Source organism: Phodopus roborovskii, unplaced genomic scaffold (assembly GCF_943737965.1).
Source record: "Phodopus roborovskii unplaced genomic scaffold, PHOROB, whole genome shotgun sequence".
Taxonomy (NCBI): Eukaryota; Metazoa; Chordata; class Mammalia; order Rodentia; family Cricetidae; genus Phodopus; species Phodopus roborovskii.
In genome coordinates this window covers 19,586,449-19,606,987 of record NW_026125059.1, presented here as the reverse complement: position 1 = coordinate 19,606,987, position 20,539 = coordinate 19,586,449, and the positions used below count along the sequence as shown (strand labels likewise).

General features: G+C 46.9%; 1 protein-coding gene across 6 annotated transcripts in view; it reads left to right on the top strand.

Moving 5' to 3' along the window:
• The window catches only part of Ppp1r16b (protein phosphatase 1 regulatory subunit 16B), an 89,948-nt gene that overhangs the window by 7,651 nt on the left and 61,758 nt on the right, over nucleotides 1-20,539 (top strand). For 4 of the 6 annotated variants that reach the window (XM_051187410.1, XM_051187445.1, XM_051187429.1 and 1 more), the window contains exon 2: nucleotides 19,684-20,032. In XM_051187410.1, coding sequence (XP_051043367.1) covers nucleotides 19,783-20,032 — 250 coding nt within the window. In that variant the 5' untranslated portion in view covers nucleotides 19,684-19,782. Of the gene's footprint in view, nucleotides 1-9,430; nucleotides 9,487-17,665; nucleotides 17,721-19,683; nucleotides 20,033-20,539 lie in introns of those variants that run through there. The other 2 variants (XM_051187420.1, XM_051187437.1) reach the window with 2 other exon arrangements.

The window sequence follows — 20,539 nt, the reverse complement described above, 5'->3', positions numbered from 1 at the left end:
TATGCTTTTTAATTATAGAAATGATACAAACACACCATAAAAACCCCAACACTGCAGACATGTGGAAAATGTAAAGTAAAATTTCTTCACTGCCCTCCCTCGGCTCTCATCCCCTTCTCCAGAAGGGATCCCAGATGCCTAGCTTTCTCTACATTTTTGATGCATACACAAACTCATATTCATTTACATGCTTATCTTTTTTTCTTCTTCACACATCTAGGTCACACCCCTCTGAGACTTCCTTTTTCAACTATCGTGTCTGAGCACATGCCAACATGTATGTATGTATGTATGTATGTATGTATGTATGTATGTATCTGGGTCTTTAAGGTTATGAGGAATCTACCCTCATTTATTTTGTTGTTCCTTGTTGATGGTTAAGATTAATTCTAGGGACTGGAGAGACAGCTAAGTGGGTAAGAATGCATATTGCTCTTGACCTGGGTTCAATTCACAGCACCCACCTGGTGGCTCCCAGGGGACTGGGCTCCCTGGCTCCCCTGGTACATGCACACACTCACTCACACGGACAGATGGATATGAATACACATACGTCTTTTTTTTGTTGTTGTTGTTTTATTTTTTGAGACAGGGTTTCTCTGTATTGTTTTGGAGCCTGTCCTGGAATTTGCTCTATAGACCAGGTTGGCCTCGAACTCACAGAGATCCGCCTGCCTCTGTCTCCTGAGTGCTGGGTTTAAAGGCATGCACCACCAACACCCAGCCACATAAATCTTTAAAACTGCTTTTTGTTTATTTTCCTGAAGCAAGAACATAATGTGCCATCTTGGATTCTGCAGGTTTTGTCTTCATGCATCACCCTGAGTTCACCCATAAGCAAATGTTGTTGCAGTTAGAACTGGGCCAGCTCTTGCTGGCTGTTTTCTGTGGTGTGGATGCTGCCCCTGCCTTCTCCCATACAGACACCAAGTGCTTTACTCCTTCATAGGAACCAGCCGAGGAGCCTTTATCGGGGTGCCAGGGTTAGGGTTGTTTTGTATTCCCCCCCAGATTTTGAAATATTTTCTGATACACAATGACATGCCTTACAGATGGACCCAAGTCCAAACATGAATTCATTTGTCATCTCCTCCTCCACCTCTCTCTTTCCTCCTCTTTCCCCTCCTCTTTTCTCTTCTGCACTGGGATTTAATCTAGGGTTCATGAACACAGGCAAGCACTCTGCCACTAAGCTATAACCCACCCCCCTTTATAAGTGTGTGCGTGTACGTGCACTGGGCACACATACATGTAAAAGCCAGAGGTCGACATCCAGTATGTTGTTCCTCAGTCACTTTTCACCTTATCTTTGTGACAAGGTCTCTCACTCAGCTGGAGTCCACCAACTGTGTCAGATTGTGGACCAGAGGTCTCTGCCTCCTCAGTATTAGGGTTATAGGCTCAGTTCACCATGCCAGCTTTTACATGGATGCTAGGAGTCAAACTTGGGTCCTCGTGCTTTGGCAGCAAGCACTTTACTGACTGAGCCGTCTTCTTGGCCCCTGGACCCCACTTTTATGCTTTTTTATTTTGTGATGGGGTTTTGATAAGTAGCATAGATAGTTTTAAACTTGTGATCCTTCTGCCTCAGCCTCCTAAGTAGTTGAGAGGACAGCCCTGTATCATCATGCCTGGCTTCACATTTGTTTGTTTGCCTTTTAATATAAACTGTGCACAAAGCCAGAAGGTAATTTATGATAATACTGTTAGAGTGCTGGGTTTGACTGTAGCACATCACAGGTCAAGGGTGAAACTATCCATTTACAGTTTCATGGCAGAACTCAAAAAGCTTTGGATCTGGGGGCATTTTGGATTTTGGATATTTGGTTGCTCAACCTGTGAATTGTAAAATAACCCGAGCCAGGTTTTGCAGTGATTCAAAATTTTTTTGACCACTGGATGATACCTTTATAAAGATGGTTAACTTCATTCCGCTTGTCCTTATGCTTCGGATTAAATATAAAATTAAATCAAGCCAGCATCTGCCCTTAGGGTTGATCTCATCTAGGGTTGGCAGAATAAAACAAGAGCAAAACAGTGTGGTTTGGGTTGTACCACAGGCATGCATGTGCTCAGCCAGCTGTTATTGATCAACTCATATATGCTTCGTGGTCAGTACATACAAGCTCATGAGGTGGTTGACATTCTCAGAAGAAAACAACTTGAACCCGGGCATGGTGCTGTGTGCCTGGGTAATGCCAGCACTTGAGAAAAGGATTATGAGTTCAAGGCCACCTGGGCTACTTACCAAGACTCTGTCTCAAACTCTCCAGGAAATAGGAAGGGGTGGGGGTGGGAGGGTCTTAATGAGAATCAAAAAATGATGCAGCTACCTGGGAAGCAGCAGAAGAGGCAGGAAGTTAGGAAGGGACAATTCCAAACTAGGTTTTTTGGTGGTGTCCATGTTTACTAATGGGATTCATTTGAGAAAGGGTTTGCAGGTAAATCTGAAGCCTGCAATGACTTCTTATCCCGCCCAGTGGGAGGAGCCATATGCTGGTCCAGAAAGACAGAGATGGAGGGAGCAGAGGGCTTGCTTTCAAAACTCACACCCTTGGATGTCATAAAGGTTGGGTGTGGGTGGTATGCTTGGCTGTGGTGGACCACACACACACACACACACACACACACACACACACAGTGCTTTTCAGTGAGGAAGTGAGCATCAGAGACCTCCCTATGGCTTGTAAAGGGGCCGCCTATGCAAAAAGAAGAGGCCTGTCCAGCTGGGGGCTCTCACCCACTCAGGCAGCCAAGCCTGAGCTACCATTTCTGTGTTCCAGGCATCTGTTCACTCATTTGGGACAGCTCAGGCAATGAGCAGTTGAAGGTATCAGCTGGAAGGGAATTCACTTGTTACTTTATGTTACCTTGTTCATGGTGCAGAGGTCACTGTAAATGAAGGTCCTGCGTTCTAAGTTCTGACTGTAGAGGCAGCTTCAGCAGTGGTCATGGATGAAGATTTTGGCTTGGAGAGGTGGCACACGCCTTTAGTGCTCACACTTGGTTGGCAGAGACAGGTAGATCTCTATGAATTGGAGACCAGCTTAGTTTAGCTTGCAAGTTTCAGGCCATCCAGGGCTACATAGTAAGATCCTGTCTCACAAAAAACAAAAACAAACAAACAAACTAACCTAAAGAATGGGAAGATGACTCAGTGGTAAGAAGTCTTGAGTTTAAATTCCCAGCCAGGCATGGCCCTGCACACCTGTAAGCCCTATACAGCGAGAGGCAGAGGCAGGGTTATTGGCACTTGTTGGTAATAGCCTAGCTTCAAGTTTAGCGAGAGACCTCGTCTCCAGTGATTTTGGTGGAGAGTGATAATTCAGGATACTCAATGTATTCCTCTATTGCCAGTGTTTAGATGTGCATGCATACACCACACACACACACACACAGACACACACACACACAGACACACCTACCTTTCTCTGATGCCTGTTATAAGCACTGAATCCGATAGAGTAGATAAGCACTCAGCTTGGCATCAGCAATGCAGTCGGTGATAATTCTAAAGCAAGGACGTTACTCCATCATGGAGTCTGTTTTCCATGTTGAGCACATTAGCATCCTCTGGTGCACTTCATGTTCTACAGAAACATCTTGCTTTAGACCTTCTGGGGAATTAGAACTTTCTGCTTCAAGAAACAGCAGGGATGGTTGCCAAGTCCTGACACGGTGGTTCTTGGAGGCATCTCACACCCACCTGGGGAACTTTCAAACCTATCAATTTTTGGCTGTACCTCAGACCCATTAACCTAGAACACGCCAAGGGGGCGTTCTCACTTGCCAGTGTTCTTTTAAAACTTGTAATGATTTATTATGGAAAAGAAAAAGCAATGCAGAAAATACACACAACTTTGTAGTGTGGCTTCTCTTCTTTGCCTGGGTTCAATAGATTGGAACTGGATCATCAGACTTGTGTGCAAGCACTTTTATCCATTGAGGCAGCTTGTTGGGTTTCTTTTTAAAATGAAGAAAGAAATCAGCAAAACAAAAACAAAACAAGCAACAACAGCAAACCAGTGGTGGTGGTGGTGGTGTGTGTGTGTGTCTGTCTGTCTGTCTGTCTTTAGGTGGTGGTGTGTGTATGTGTGTGTGTGTGTGTGTGTCTGTCTGTCTGTCTGTCTGTCTCTCTGTCTTTAGGTGGTGGTGTGTGTATGTGTGTGTGTGTATGTGTGTGTGTGTCTGTCTGTCTGTCTTTAGATGGTGGTGGTGGTGTGTCTGTGTGTATCTGTCTGTAGATGGTGGTGGTGTCTGTCTGTAGATGTGCATGTGTGCACATGTTTGTGGATATGTGTCGTGGCCCCACATCCAGCTGTCTGTATGCTTTCAGTTACCACCTCTATCTTTTGAGGTAGGGTCTCTCACTGACCCTGAAGCTCATGGTTTTGGCTATTCTGGATGTAGTGATCTCCACAGCTCTGCTGGTCTCTACATCCCAAGGACTGGCTTTAGACTTTTTATATTTTTATTTTTTGTTTAAAAAACATGAACAATGAGGATATGAGTTCAAAAAATGTATACATTTTAATTCTCATTTCATCCTTAGAAAATACATACATTTACATGGGTTTTTCACAAACTGTACACGTCCACATTATTCATTTCCTATTCAATACATAGAACATTCCCAGTACCCTAGAAGCTCTGCTCTGCCTCTGTCCAATCACTCCTTCCTTGACACTACCTTCTTGCTTGCTAACAGTTATTTCTTCTTGTTGAATTTTACATAAGGAGAATCATACACTGGGCATTCTTAATGTGTTTGAAAAAATATTGGTTAATATTGATTCTATGACTCACCCTTGTTCTTGATGACTGGACATTGCTTATTCCCATTGCTGTGTAATATTCTATTATGGGGACACAGCACTTGCCCACTATGCTATCATTGCTGGACATTTTGGATTGTTTATTTTATTTATTTTTAACGTATGAATGTTCTGTCTGCATGCATGGCTGTGTACCCCATGTGTGCAAACTGCTGGAAGGCCAGAAGGGGTCACCAGATTCCCCTGAAACTGAAGTTGTAGATAGTTGTGAGCAGACATGTGGTTGCTGGGAATCAGACCCGGATCCCCTAGAAGAGCAGCCAGTGCTCTTAACCATCTCTCCAGTCCCATTTTGGATTGTTTATATTTTGGGTCTATTACAAATGATTCTGTCAGTTTTCTGATAAGTGCCCCTCAGTGATTGCACCTAGCACCTTCAGTTGGGTCTGTTCTAGGGACGGAATTGCTAGATTAAGGAGTGTGTTTGCCCACATTTATAAGATATTGCAGAGTGGCTTTAAGAATGCATTTGCACCAATGCATATCCCACTCAGGGCTTGGGAATCTGTGCAGAACCGTTGCTGTTTTCTGTGGTCTTGCTCTGGGTTTGGGTGTGTATTCCCACCGTCTCCGGGTGATTCAGGCAGAGCTGTGTTTGATTTAAAAGGTGTTAATGGGAACGAGGAAGGGCTGCATGGATGCCTGTGGCAGGAGCTTGTTATTGGCCTGGCCTGGAGTTCCATAGAGGAGGGCATTTTGCTGAGGAGAGGAATGTTCAGGTGTGTGTTTTGTGTGCATGTGGCTCATTGGGATGGCTCTGAAGCTCTGAGAGGAGACCAGGAAAGACTTGTGTCTCTTTCTGTTTAAGGCCCAAGTGGGATGGGAAGATACCATCAGAGGTGATCTGACTTGAGGGTCATGTTATAGTTCTGCTCTTCAAAGCTTACTTACCTAGAGCCAGGCACTAGGAAGATCCTAGGAAAGATAAAGAATATCAGAACTGCATAACTGTCCTAGGGAGGAATACAACTCACACAGGTGCAAACATAGGCCAGAGGATGGCATCAGATCCCCCAGAACTAATGTTACTGTGGTAGTGAGCCTCCATGTGGATGCTGGGAACCAAAATTGGATCCTCTGGGAGAGCAGTAAGTGCAAGTAACTGCTGAGACATCTCTCTAGCCCCTTTATAGTGATTTTACATTACATCCTGAGTGTTGCAAAGTTTTGGAGATAGTCTGAATTCTATTATGTTTCTCAGAAATGAAAGATTTTAAATAACTGGCTACTAGCTCACTCAAGATCCAACTCCAAACAGCATCCCCTGGGCAGGGCTACAGTGAGGATTACTATTACTTATGATAAAATACTGTGACTAAAAGCAACTTGGGGAGAAAAGGGTTTATTTGGCTTACATATCCCAAGTCACAGTCCATTGAGGGAAACCAAAGCAGCGACTCAAACAGAGCAGACAGGAACCTGGAGGCAGGAGCTGATGCAGAAGCCATGGAGGAGTGCTGCTTACTGGCTTGCTCAGCCTGCTTTCTTGCAAAATCCAGAACCACCAGTCCAGGGTGGCACCACCTACCATGGGCTGAGCCTTCCCACATTGATCACTAATTAAGAAAATGCCCTAAGGCCTGCCTTCAGCCTGTCTTATGGAGACATTTTCTCAATGGAGGCTCCTTCCTTTCCAGTGACTCTAGCTTGTGTCAAGTTGACATAAAATGAGCTAGCACAGTGTGCAGCAGCTGAGATCTCGGTCACTTCTTTGAGCCCGATTTGCATTGCTTGGCATATTTCCAGGGTATGTAGCATCCACGAAGTGTTGGGTATGATCTTCCACCCTGCTTCTCTGCCAGCTACCCTTCTGACTTGGCTGGCTGTCAGGAAGCTGTGACTGGTTTCAAACTCATTATGAGCTGAGGGTGGACCTGAACTTCTGCTTCCCTCTCTACATGCTCAGCCATGAAAATACTACTCAATGTTTAAGGGCCACAGTCTTGTGGGGGTGGTAGTGGGGGTACCTTTCTTCACTTTGCATCTTTCACTGACTGAATTTTGTCCTCTAATTGCTCAGGTCCCTCAAGAGAAATTTTTACCCAAAGATTAGCTGCTACACACAGGTCTGATGGAAATTCCCTCACATCCAAAAGCTAGAAAATACAAGTCACTTTGTGCCATTATTCTGTCTTCTAACTGTTGAGTTCCCTCCAGTTTCTGGCTGATTTTTGGTGAGTTCCAGTAGGCTCTTCTTTGGAGGGCGGATGGGTAGTCTAACGGTCACAGTTGTATGTAGGCAGGAAGGTTGGTCCAGCAGGAACGCTCTGCCCTTCCTAGCGTAGAATCTTGCTGAACAGCAGCTTTGTCCATTCAGAATCCCTTAGAACCATCCACCTTCCTGCTTCTGGTGCAGTAGGTGAAAATGAATACTCATTTGTTGACTAAGTAAAAATAAGGTTTTACATTGAAAATAAAAGAGAAAATTGCCAGAAGAAAACCCCAAATTAGGGTTATGGAGATGGATCAATTGGTAAAATGCTTGTATGAAGCTGGCTATGGTGGCACACACCTGTAACCCCAGTACTGGAGAGGCAGAGGTGGATGGACCCCTGGAATTCATTGGTTAGCCAAATCAGTGAGTTCCAGGTACAATGAGAGACTTGTCTCAAAAACTAAGGTAGAGAGTGATGAAGACACCAGACATCAACCTCTGACCTCCCTCCTTTCCCCTATGCATCTGCATATTTACACACACACACACTCATACACACATACACACACACACACACACACACACACACACACACACACACACGAACCCCTCCAAACTAGTTACTTGTTAATGGCCCGAGCTATGAATTAGAGAGAGGTGCCATCGTTTGAAAGGAAACGAGAGCGTTCCAGACATCTGAGTGCAAAGCACCATGGTTAATAGAGTGAGCCTCAGGTTTTGACTCAGGAAGCTAAATTCTATTGCTATAGTAACACGGCTTCCTGCAATGGGACTTTCAGGTTCAAAGGGAATAGAGAGGCTGAGGTCTACTCAGAGTTCTGCACACCCAGGAGGAGGGAATCAAAGAGAGGAACTCTGGCTGCAGATCACAGGGGAGTGAGAGAAGAGCTGTCATGCAGTCCGCTGCAGCGTGCATCTCTGCATGGTAACCCAGGAAGCCACAGGTGCAGTACCAGGAAACTTCAAAAATTGCATTTGGATGAAAAAAAAAAAAAAAAAAAAAAAAAAAGAAAAAAAGCACTCATCAAACTGGGAAGGTTCTGGAAGCTTCCTGTTTCATGTCCTAGGCAAGAGAGTATCAGACAGTCACTGTTGTGAGTCTGGTTTGGAAGTTGTTCCCAGAAATGAGAATGAAAACTCATACACCAGCTTACTCACCAGAAAGGGGCTATTTAGCCATGGAGGTTGAGCCCCTAAAGGCCTTGACAGGTGATGGATTTAGAACGAGGTACATCCACTTTCTGCCTAAGCCTACATATGCAGTCAGTTCTAACACTAAGTGAAATTCAGACTTAAATCAGCTATTTCTTAACGCTGCATGGATTTCATTTCTTTCCCTTAAGCATCCCTCTCCTAGCTAAGTGTCACAGAAGAGGCCTGAAATCCCAGCACTCCGGGTGTGGAGGCAGGAGAATCAGGAGTTTGAGGTCATCTTTGGTTACATAGTAAGTTCCTGGTTGGTCTGACTTAAAACAAAGCCCCAAGCCAGAACAAAATGAAAACCAAGAAACAAACAATAATTCATCTTATACCAGTCAGACTTCAGAGCTCATCTTCTTTGCCTGCCTCTTTTTTTTTTTTTTTTTCCTTTTATTTTCAAGTACGGGAGATATTAAACATCCCAAGCAAATGGTTTAGGCACCGACCCATCAAACAGATGGCAAGCTGATAAAGAAGAGATGCCAACACGGAATAGCTGGAATTCAGCCCTACTTACAAGTGCCCTATCCTCCGAGTGTATTTTCTGTTTTTGTTTTGTTTTGAGACAGTGTCTCATATATTCCAGGTTCATCTCAAATTTGGTATATAGCCAAGGATGACTCTGAACTCTGAATCCACTTACCTCTACCTCCAGTGTGCTAGGGTTACGGGTGTGTACCACCATACCCAGTTTATGAGATGCTGGGCATCAAACTCAGGGCCTCACACATGCTAGGCAAGTACTCTACCAACTGAGCTATAGCTGCAGCCTAGTCATCTCCTCTTTGGAATGGAGACAGTATCTACACCTTCAGAGCTGTTGCACTACTCCCAAGAGACTGGAGCTTGATGGGGGGAAGGGTGCTAATTGGAGAGGCTGCCATTGTTTCTTGGCATGCTTTCTCTCTGGGTTTGTTTTGTGGGCACAGATAACAGGCCCTGAAAGGCTTCCCTTTAGCTGAGCTAAGCGTGTGTTTTGTTCTGTAACGATCTTGACTGTTATCTTCTCTCTTGCGGAATCGGTCTGTCTGCTTTCTTAACCAGCATGCCTTCTTGGTTGTCTCATTGCTAACGCTGTAGATTCTAAAATCTTGTACTTCATATGGAAGATCTTCTAAAACACTGAGGGTGCTTATGGAGTCTCTCCTCTTTCCTCCTGCTGTTGTTTTTGTGCATAAACTTTGCATTTGTATCCCAGATGGTCCACTGACTGGCCGAGAGCTGGAATCCACTCAGATTCACTCTGGCCCCTCCCTCTCTCATCCTGTCCTCCAGGTAGGGCCATCCTCAAATTCACCTGCTTCCTTGGCATTATTCTACACACCTTAGCAAATAGTTCATATGAAGAATCTTGTAAAATTCTCATCCCCACAACTTCCCAACAACTGGCTGAGCCTGGCTCTGGCTGCGGGGGGGGGGGAGGGGTAGTGGTGCCACAGCTCACTAGGGGTGTTTCCCAGGAGCCTGCTGGGGAGAGAGGAGCCTCGCCGGTGATTGGACCAGAGTGCTCCTTCTCTTTGTTAGGAAAGCTGTATAGCCCACAGTGCTGGGGATGGACAAGCCAGTGATCTCTGTCCAGATGGAGAAGGGTATCAGGTGGGCCCTCAACACACACTGTGTCTCTGTGCTCCAGGGATAGTACAGGGAGAGGGGCAGTCAGCTGTACATACTACCATTTGCTGTAGTTGGCTCAAGATGTCACTTTCTAGAACCTGGCCTTCAGCATCTTAGCATGATGGAGCCTAGTTCATTCTACCTCAGGGGTAGGTTAGCTGGATATACCTTTGGTGACAGTGATTTTGTGACAGTGATTCTGTGTTGTTCAAATGATATCCTGGGATCCGAGGAGCCTTTCTGTCTGGCTAACATTCTAGACATTTGTGTTTAAGGCTAGGGGTTAAACCGTTTTTGCATGTATACATGTGCACGCGCATGTGTGCATGCGTGTTAATGTGTATGTAGGTGACCTGGAAGCTAGAGGTTGGTGTTGAGTGTCTTTCTCACACATACTCCACTTGCTGTATTTAACTTAGATCTTTCCAGTTCATCTAGCCAATTTGATCTGGGGGTCCCCTGTCTTCCCCTCCAGAACACTGTTTGTGTAAGTTCTGGGGATCAGAACTGTGGTCTCATATTTGTGCAGAGTGTGTTGCTCACTAAGCCGTATCTCTACACTGAGGACTAGGGTCTTAAGTAGGGGAGGGAGGGAGAGAGAGAGGGCTGCAGAGGAGGTGATCTAGACAAGACTAACAGCCATCCCTTTGCTAATGACCTGTGATCCAGGAGGATGTTTTGTGGCCACAGGTGGCCTGCTTTGAAAATGATCCCTCTAGCTCTGGAGGGAGTTTTTCTGTTCCTGCATGGGGGTGGGGTTTTCACAGCCCCAATCTTGGAGGAACTGTGTGTGTAATAAGACTCCCATTTCCCTCTACTTAGCTATTATATAAGCGTCTTTGGGACCCTGGTGACTGTGATTGACAGGGCCACATGGGATGTTTGCAGGCATTGTATTAGGTCTGGCCTTTGCACTGTCGTATCTGTCCCCTGTGCCCCTCCCCACAATGGCATTCTTACCTCCAAGTGGTCTGGCTTCTCTGGATTCAAGAGTCTAATGAGAAGCTCACTGTGGAAGATTGATATGTTCATGGGTTTCCTATGACCACCGAACCATCGACCCCTTTGAAGTTTCTTTGGAAGCCTAAGGAGGCCTTTATATGAGAGCCATCCCCAAACACCTAGCAGTCATCTGCTTGAAATGGGCCCAACAGGTTGCATTGTCAACTGTGGGGCTCCAGACATGCTCAGTAGAATCCTTTCTTTTGATAGGGTAGTTTCCCAGTCCAGCCACGCTTTCGGCTCCTGGGCAGCCGGTCTTGTCTCTTTGCAGTCTGATGGGTGATTATTGAATTGTGGAGACCCTGACATTATTCCAGGACTGGCCTCTGTTTTTGCATTAGAAGGTTTTCTCCTCATGCTAAGCAGATGCTGTTTCTTTATACTTCCTGTCCACGAGCCTGACTCTGCCTGAAGCTGGAGCAACCAGGATCCTCAGATAGTCCAGACAAAGGTCCTTAGTGCCCCAGGGCTGACCATGCATCGTCTCCCTAGAGAGTTCGATCCGTGGATTGTCTGGTCATTCTTCACTCCTGTGGACTATGGATCCTGCTCATAAATTTGAAGACCTATAAATGAGCTTCAGGCAAAGAGTCAGGGCTACAACGCAGAGGTATGAATGAAGGGATATAGCTGGGAGAAAGAGAGTTGAGGAGCAGGCCCATCGGGACCCCATCCCTCATCAAATTTAGATCCAGGAAACCCATGTATGGTTGCTGGGCCCAGAGTCTAAAAGGGTCATTCCTACAGCAGTAGGACAACCAGTGTACCAATCCCCTGAAAATGAGGCCTGAGGGACAGGGGTAATTTCTAATTCAGCTATCTGGAGCACCCTGGGCCCACACGTCTCTTTGCTCACGAGTGGAATGTCTCTGTATTGATGCTGTTATTCAGACGGATTGTGGGTGGGCGGTGGTGTGCATCCTTGAAGAGAAAAAGCAGGCCCGAGTGAGAGCTGGGAGGAGGCACCAGGCCTGTTTGTTTTGTTTTCCTTTCCCCTTGTGCTTGGCAGTGCAGGAAACACAGAGAAAAGCACTCGTGGCCCTTCCTCCCAAGCCCGCCAAGACAGCGGAGAAGAATAGCAGAGGAACCATGAAAGCATGCTGAACATTTTCTTTAGTAGTGTGAACTTTGAAACTCTTTTCTCTCTGACTCATGTTTGAAAGTCTCTTCAGTTTGAATTCACCTTTCCTCATGTTGTTTTTCTCAAACCAGTAGGCTTAATTCCAAAGATATGTCAATCAGCTGCTCGTGTGTGTGTGTGCGCGCGCATGCGTGGGTGTGTGTGTGCGTGTGTGTGTGTGTGTGTGCGTGTGTGTGTGTGTGTGTGTGTGTGTGTGTGTGTGTGTGAGAGAGAGAGAGAGAGAGAGAGAGAGAGAGAGAGAGAGAGAGAGAGTATGCTGTGTGTGGTCCTTTCTCTCAAGTCAACAGACATGACCACTATAGGAACCCAGCCTTGACCCTTTGCCCTCCCTCAAGCTGGCCTTCCATCCAGACCTGTTGAACCAGAAGTGACCATTGTAGGAGAAAGTACAGTAATATGGGTAGTAGTCTTCTGCAAGAGGCCACAGCCCTTCCCAGGCTCACTAGCATCCTTGCTGAGTGTTAGGATGTTATCAGTAACTGACTTACATAATAAATGGGGTTTGTTGGCTTGGGTAGCTAGAGTTCAGGGACTTAGTGATTAAAGGACCCCCTTGTGTCCTGTGCCAGTGGAGCTTTTGCTTCATCTGAAGACTGCCTTCAGCAGCACCTCCCCTGAGTCCTCTAGCTCAGGGGAAGGAAAAGGCTTCTGGTTGGTCCACCTTAGGATATATACCTACTCTAGAACCAATCTCTGTGTTTGGGCTCAGGCCCTTGTCAAGAGCTCTAACCAGTCAGGGCCCAGGATGATGGAGGTCTGTGACCCCATAAATCTGCTCTTTCAGGGGTACACTTGTTCCCAGCAGCACCCCCACTCACCTGCAGTGCTTCCTGTCACCCTAAGGTTCCACCTCCCCACAGGACCCTGGTCAACTTTCTTGCCCTTGTCTTGTGGTGTCCAGTCTCTGGGAGCCCAGAACCACACACTGTCCCCTTCTCCTCATGGCTGCAAGGGTGAATATGTGCACAGACAAGAACCAAGTTTAGACTCTGCTAGATGATAGGTAAGTTCATGGTCTGAGGGGCAAGGTGACAGCACCTTAGGGACCCATTCCTCACTTCTCCCAGGGCCCAATGCCTTGACCTTTAACTTCCTGTTGGTCACAATAGAACTATTTTGGTACATGGCCCAGATGTTGGGGAAATTCAGTGCCCCACCCTACTTCCCCTGGCCTCACACTCACACATACTTCCTGGATGACTTCATTGCCTTGGCTTGTGCAGACCCCTCCCATGCTCATACCCCCAGCCCAGCGCCTTTATGAGCAGAGGTCCAACAGGCCTGTGTGATGGTCCATGGGTACGCTCACCATACACCAGGCTTAAAATATGTCTATACCACCATGGGTTTATTTCCAGGCCTGGCTTCTCTGGGGATCTCTGTAAAGTACTAAGATTATTATTCTCCCAGGGCCTGGTACCCTGCATACTTTCCATTGTTCAAGGGTGGTTTGGGATGCAAGAGTCTCTTGAAGAAGCCACTTCCAAGCTCATTGGAGGCCTGGGTTCCTGGGCTCTCCCAGCACCCAGGCCATTGTCCTTCTCAGGTGTGGGGAGGTGGGGTGCGGGGAGGGGTGTGTGTGCCTGGCTGCTGTTGGCCGCACTAGGCAATTCTTTAATTAGCCTGAGCAGGGTTTTCTCAGATGGGGGCGGAGGAGGTGTGTGGGTCTATTGGGGGAAACTAGGTCACCTGAAAGCTAGCAGTCAGGAGGGAGCTGTCCTGGGGCCCTGCTCCAGGGAACCCAAGGGGTGAGGTAGGAGGGGCTGGTAGGCAAAGTCACAGAAAATATGCCCTGGCCCCTTTTACTGGCTCTGGGGAGATGCTGTCCTTATCTTTCTCCAGGGGGCTGGGCAACTGTCCTTAATTTCTTAGCCCAGAGCAAAGAGGGCAAGGCAGTGGCAAGGTCTGTCTGCCTGGAGCTTGTGTGGGGAGCACCATGCCAGGAGTCAGGCTCCTGCTACAAGCTGCCACCCAGTCTGTATTCCCTTGTCTGTTTTGTCATCCATCAGCTGGACAGGGGCCGTGTCTGTCTTTTACCTACTATGTCCTCATCCCTTAGCACATTCCTGGCATGTGTCAAGTGCTTGGAAAATATTTGAGTACATATGGATGCTTCCGGGGCTGGGGCTGCAACTCAGTGGTAGAGCCCTTGCTTAGCATATACAAGCCTTGAGTTCCGTCTCCAGAACTGAGACTAAACCACAAGACATGCCTCCCCCCAAACCATGTGAGTCGCGTTCTCGTCTAAGACTGTTGTCATGAGAACCAGTTGTCGTTGTGAGGCGGCTTCCCCAAATGTCAGTAACTTACATATCCTGCCAACACTGAATTCTGTCATTATTTCATTTTTTCTTTACTACCAAGTTACTAGTTGTAGATTGAAATGGAGTTATATAAAAAAGGAAATTTCATGTCACTTCCATAAATAAACAGTAACTGTGAAAACAAATCCACAGGAAAGCAAATGATGTTTTTATATTTTAATCTAAATACCATTGCTGTCCCCTTCCCCCAGGCTGGGAACCTCAGGGGGACTGTCTATGTGTTTAAGAGGGAGACTCTGGTGTGGTTCTAAAGATGTTACCCACTATGAGCATCAGACTGAGGGGCAGGGGAAGGGAGAGGGGAGGGGAGGGGGGAGAAGGGGAGGGGAAGGGAAAAGAGGAGGGGAGGGGAGGGAAGCAGAGAGGAGAGGAGATTACAGGGCTGTACTACCGGGTTTGGATTTCAGTAGTTTTTATTAGTGCGCATTAAGCATACAAAATAGTGACTTTCATTTGAGTCAGTTCTGTTTCCACGCTTAGAACTCCTGATTGAGATGATGGCTGAGGAATGTCTCTTTTTTTTGATTTTTATTTATTACTTTTTGAGACACAGTCTTATACTATTAGTGTAGACTATCTTGACGCTCACTGTGTAGTCCAGGCTAGTCTCAGATTCACCGGAGCCTGCCTGTGTCCGCCTTTTGAGTGCTGGATCACAGGCATGAGCTACCATACCCAACTAGGAAGGTGTTTGAGAAGTGGAAAGTGCTCTGGCATGCAGCTGCCTGGCATGACTTATTCCTGCTGTCACTTGGTATTGTTTGGGGCCCTCCTCCCTAGTGTGTGGTCAGTGGCCATGTGTGCAGTCAGCACTGTAAGACACTGGACACTTAGGTGAGTTGGATGCCAGTGGTAACTTTTCTCTGGGGAGTGACATAAGCATGCGGTCTGCTGTCAGTCCCTGACACTCTAAACACCTCTGTCGAGGGCTTGCTGGACAGCTTGCAGGCCTGTCTATGCTGGCGGGTGTAAGCAACTGTGCCCTGCTCTGTTGTGGATATTCCAAGATGGCCTTCCATAGATCTCTGATGTTTGGATGCTGCCATGTCCCTCTGTCTAACTCAGGGGTCCAGACTCAGTGACTGTAGGAGCTAGTGATCAGTGACAATTAACATGAGGTCAGATGGGGTAGGATGGGGGTGGGGACTGGGTATGTGCTCCATTAGAGAGTACAGCTTTTCTCTGCACCTTTTGGTGGCTGCCATGTGAGTCTATGTGGCCAGATCTTGAGATGTTCTAAGAAAAGCTGAATTTCTGATATTGGATATAAAAATTCCAAGTTTTAAATGTGGTTGAGATGTTGACGATGGTGTGGGCTAAATCCAAACAGATTGATAAATGTGATGGACTACAGGAGGTTTGCTGATTAAGACTGGCCAGTAGTCAAAAAGTGTACCTCACAGACCTCAGACTTTCTAGATCTCTTCAGTCTGGGCAACCCTGTCCTCTCCAGTGTGTGTGTGTGTGTGTGTGTGTGTGTGTGTGTGTGTGTGTGTGCATGTGTGTGCTTGAACCAGGCTTCATGTATGTTAGCAAGCAGCTCAACAACACAGCTGCATCCCTGGACCACAGCTCTTTTTTTTTTTTTTTTTTTTTTTTTTGGCAGTGTGATGTTGAGTAAGTGACTTCATCTTTCTGTTTTCTTTACCTGAGAGATAAGCATGACAGTGCCTGCTTCTTTAAGTTGTTGAGAGGATTGGGTGGGTTTTTTTTTTTTTTGTTTTGTTTTTTTGTTTTTTGTTTTGTTTTGTTTTTATTGATAGGCAGAGGAGCCTTCCGGAAAGGAGAGCTGGTCTCCTATCCATCTCTGAATCAGGCTAGTCCTGGGGCAGGTGTTCACTTGAAGAAGGAGAGGCAAAATTAACATCTGGTTGTCCAGTTCCAGTGAGGCCCTGAGTCACCATGACACTGTGTGTTGGTGCACTCAACAAACAAACAACCCAGTCATAGTATCTATCTCAGTGGCTGAAATACAAAGCAGGTACAGAGCTGCCAGGGGGCCTGGCTCATTCATGCCTTGCTGGAGGGAAGGGAAACAGGCGTAAGCCCTCTGGAGAGGAGCGTGGTGATTTCTTTAAAACTAACTGGGTCAGTTACCAGATCACCTGACAGTTGTGCTCTGAGGGCATTCTTCCATGAGAAATGAAAACGTATCCATGATTTTAATAGCCACAAACTGGAAATAACCCAGATCTTTTCCAGTAGCTGGATGGGAAAACAAATTAATGCGCAGTGGAATACTAGATAGCAATAAAAAGGAATGAACTATTGGCACATAGGATAATTCAGATGAACCTCAGACCTTACTTGCTTCCTCCTCCTGTTTCTATAGTGTTGTTTAAACAAAAGCCTGGAGATGGGGAACAGATTAGTGCCAAAGGCTGGGATGTGAGTGGGTTTGGGGGTGCTTAGGGGGGCTGTTGGGGGGTTGCTGGGAGGAGTGCTTGTAGCTGAGGAGCAGTTGATATTTTACTGTCTTAGGGATTGAACCCAGGTTTCATTCATGTCAGACAAGCATTCTACTCCTGAGCTAGAGCCTCAGGGTTTCTTGTTGCCTTTTTTTTTTATCCCCCTTTTGGTTTTTCGAGACAGGGTTTCTGTGTGTAGCACTGGCTGTCCTGGAACTCACTCTGTAGATCAAGTTAGCCTCAAACTCGGAGGTCTACCTGCCTCTGCCTCCCCAGTGCTGGGATTAAAGGGGTGTGCTACCGTACTGGTTCTTTTCCTTCCTTCCTTCCTTCCTTCCTTCCTTCCTTCCTTCCTTCCTTCCTTCTTTCCTTTCGTTTTTCTCTCTTCCTTCTTTCATTTATTTGGTGTTGTTGTTGGCTTGTTTGTTTAAGTTAGAGACAGGGTCTCAATAAATGGCTTAGGCTGGCTTTGAACTCACTCTAGCTCGGATAGTACTAGAACTTGAAATCCTCCTGCCTCCGCCTCCCAAGTAGCTGGGATGACAGGCTGCCACCAGACCCAGAAACTCCAAGTTACTTCAAACCAAAACCTAAACCAAAGCAAAGCAAAGCGTATGCAAGCCAAGCATCATATTTCAATCTTGCCCTTGGTTTATTGACAACTGAAAATAGATCCACTCAGACACCTGGAGCCTTGACCCTGTTGCACTCAATTTGTTTCCTTCCAGCTGCTGCTGGCTTATCGTCTAGTTTCAGGGATTGAGGGAGATGGGACATTCTCTTGGTTCTCTTGGCTCCTAAGGGGGTGGACTGGAGATCCCTGATGGTTGACCTTGAATGAAAGGCAGTCTGGAGGGAGGATACTGAAGCAAAGGACCCAGGAGATCATCAATGTCTTCCTGAAGTTCAGGCTTGTTTGATTTCCCTAAGAAGGCAACTATTTTTATTTTTTTTTCATCCCACAGATGTTGACCCACCTATCTTTCCAAGTCTCCCATCAACCTGAGACAGCCTTGCCTGGTGGGTGGAGGGTGCTCTGTCTTCATGTCTCCCCCCATCCCTTCTTCTTTGCTAGTAGATGTGCAACCCTACCCAGCTCCTTAATTCTCGAGTACCCTGGGAATTCTGGGAGGTGGATTTTGCAGACGGGAATGTAGTCTTCAAGAAGTTCAAGTGATTGTTGAAAGGCCCCTTTCCTTAGTCTCAGAGAACCCAGGGTCTGTGATGATGTGAAGCTTTGATCTTTTCCTTTGAAGGTTCTCCAAGGTTTGTATGTGGGGGAGACTTCAGCCAAAAGTTTCCAGGTCTAATAGTTCAGCATTAGTAAACTTTGGGGTCTGGGGAGTACTTTAACCCCTGAAATCAAGGATCCTAAAGATCTTTTGTTTATGTAAATTGTTTATCTTTAATGTTTTTGACTTTATAAGACAGTCTCACGATATAGCCCAGCCTGCCCTCAGGTTGGTAAATGTGCTTGCCACCAAGCCTGATGACCTGCGTTCGATTCCCAGAACCCAGAACTCGATGGAAAGAGAACCAACTACTGCAGGTTACCCTTTGACTTCAACGTGTGCATCACCACGGTGCTGTGTGCCACAGTAGAGAAGTAAAGTGTGAAAAAAGGAACCATAAACCTATCATGTGTTATAACCATGCTGGACATTTTGATGGAAAAATAAACGGCCCTAAGACAAACAACCAAAAGTAGTGAGAAAGAGAGTTGCCGGTTAAGTTTTGTACATCTCTTTGTTGGGCTTTACCCTGAGCGTCTTAAGTCATCTGTTGTGTAGCATTGGGACCTTCAGATACCAGGGACAGAGTGAGAGCAGAAAAGGTTAGCAGCACCTTCCTCCTTTTATGCAAATAGTTTTGACTTTTGTGGAAGCCGTGAAAGGGTCTAGGGGCCTCTTTCACAGGATGCCCGGGCCTGGCATACTTTGAGACCCACTGCAGCCTTACTTATACCCTCTTGTTTCCTTCCGGTCCTGTTTCCGTATTTGTTTGTTTTGAGATCAGGTCTCTCTCATGTAGCTCAGGCTAGCCTCAAACTCACCATGCAGCCAAGGATGACCTCCAACTTTAATCCTCCTGCCTGTACTTGCTCAGTGCACAGATCACAGGCATTCACCTCCATCCCCGATTTATGTCATGCTGTGCATTGAACCCAGACTTGGCTTCTGCTAAGCAAGGAAGGAGTCAGCTGAATCCTGTTCTCAACCCCCAGGACTTCTATTTGAATGCTGCACATACGGGGTTTCCTGGGTTTGGTCACCCCCATGCTGTCCTGAGCCCCAAGATGCCCTCTGGCTCCAGTGTCACATGACTTACTCCTTGAAGTAGGATGCCTTTGTACAAGGGAGCTGCAAAGATCAGGCTCTTGTTAGCTAACTGTGGTTTGAGAGGCAGGCAAGCACCATCATGCAGCAGAACTTTCTGGAATAATGGAATGGTCTTTATCTGGGTATGCAACATGGGAACCACTAGGAAGTGTGCACTTAGATGTGGCTGTGAAACTGCACTGTTTTACTTTAATTAATTCAAATGTACATGACTACTAATGCCTCAGCTCACAGCAGAGCCAGGCCTCGTTGGGGCTCACACACCACTCTTAAGAATCTGCACTTTTAGCTGGGCAGTGGTGGTGCACATCTTTAATCCCAGCACTTGGGAGGCAGAGGCAGGTGGATCTCAGTGAGTTCGGGGCCAGCCTGGTCTACAGAGTGAGTTCCAGGACAGCCAGGACTATTACACAGAGAATTCTGTATTGAAAAACAAAACAAAACCCAGCCAACAAACCAACCTACCAACCAACCAACCAAACAAACAAACAAAAGAATATGCACTTTTGCTTTTGGCAGAAATGGGAAGAAAACCTTAAGGGAGCTTTGAACTACAGGCGTAGTGGTCGGGTGACTTTCTATACCATGCATTGTGTATTCTCGGGGCTGACCAGTCCATCTGTGTGTCTGTCTCCCCTCTCCAGGCCCCACCATGAGGCCCCAGCCCCTCGGGAGCCCCCGTGCTCCCCTGGCCCCGGGTGCACCGTGCTAGCCCCAGGCAGGGCAAGGGCAGGTGCAGGGCCATGGCCAGCCACGTGGACCTGCTCACGGAGCTGCAGCTGCTGGAGAAGGTACCTACGCTGGAGCGCCTGCGCGCAGCCCAGAAGCGCCGGGCACAGCAGCTGAAGAAGTGGGCACAGTATGAGCAGGAACTGCTTCATCGGAAGCGCAAGCATGAGCGAAAGCGCAGCAGCGGTGGCCGTCGCAAAAAGGTGTCCTTTGAGGCCAGTGTGGCGCTGCTCGAGGCCTCACTGAGGAATGATGCGGAAGAAGGTAAGGTTCCCTGCTCCAGAACCGGGACTGTGCAGGAGCAGGCTCCTGAGGTCAAGTATGGACCACCCCATTGGTCCACATTAGGAAGAAGATGGCCCCCACTCCTGAGACTGTCTCGTGTAGCCCAGGGTGGCCTCTAGGACCTTTAACTTCTGATCCTCCCACTTCCACCTCCGAGGAGCTGGGATTGCAAGCCCGTGCGCACCACACAATCCTCCCACCCTCAACCTTGGCTTTATCTTAGCCCGTTATTTTCATTGTTGGAGACAACGAGTCCAGCTTTTGGCTAATGAATACAATAACAATTTCCTTTCCCTCCCACAAATATTTACTGACAGCCTGCTTCCTGCAGCACTGGCATTCTGTGCAGAATAATGAACAAGTGGTATCCCGTTCCTCCCCGCGCCCCAACAGCTGGGTACTCTAGGATGTTGTTGCATTTCTGAAATCCTCTATGGTTCTCACTCAGCCCGTGGCATGCTGTTTCTGCATCTCCTTTTTTCACGC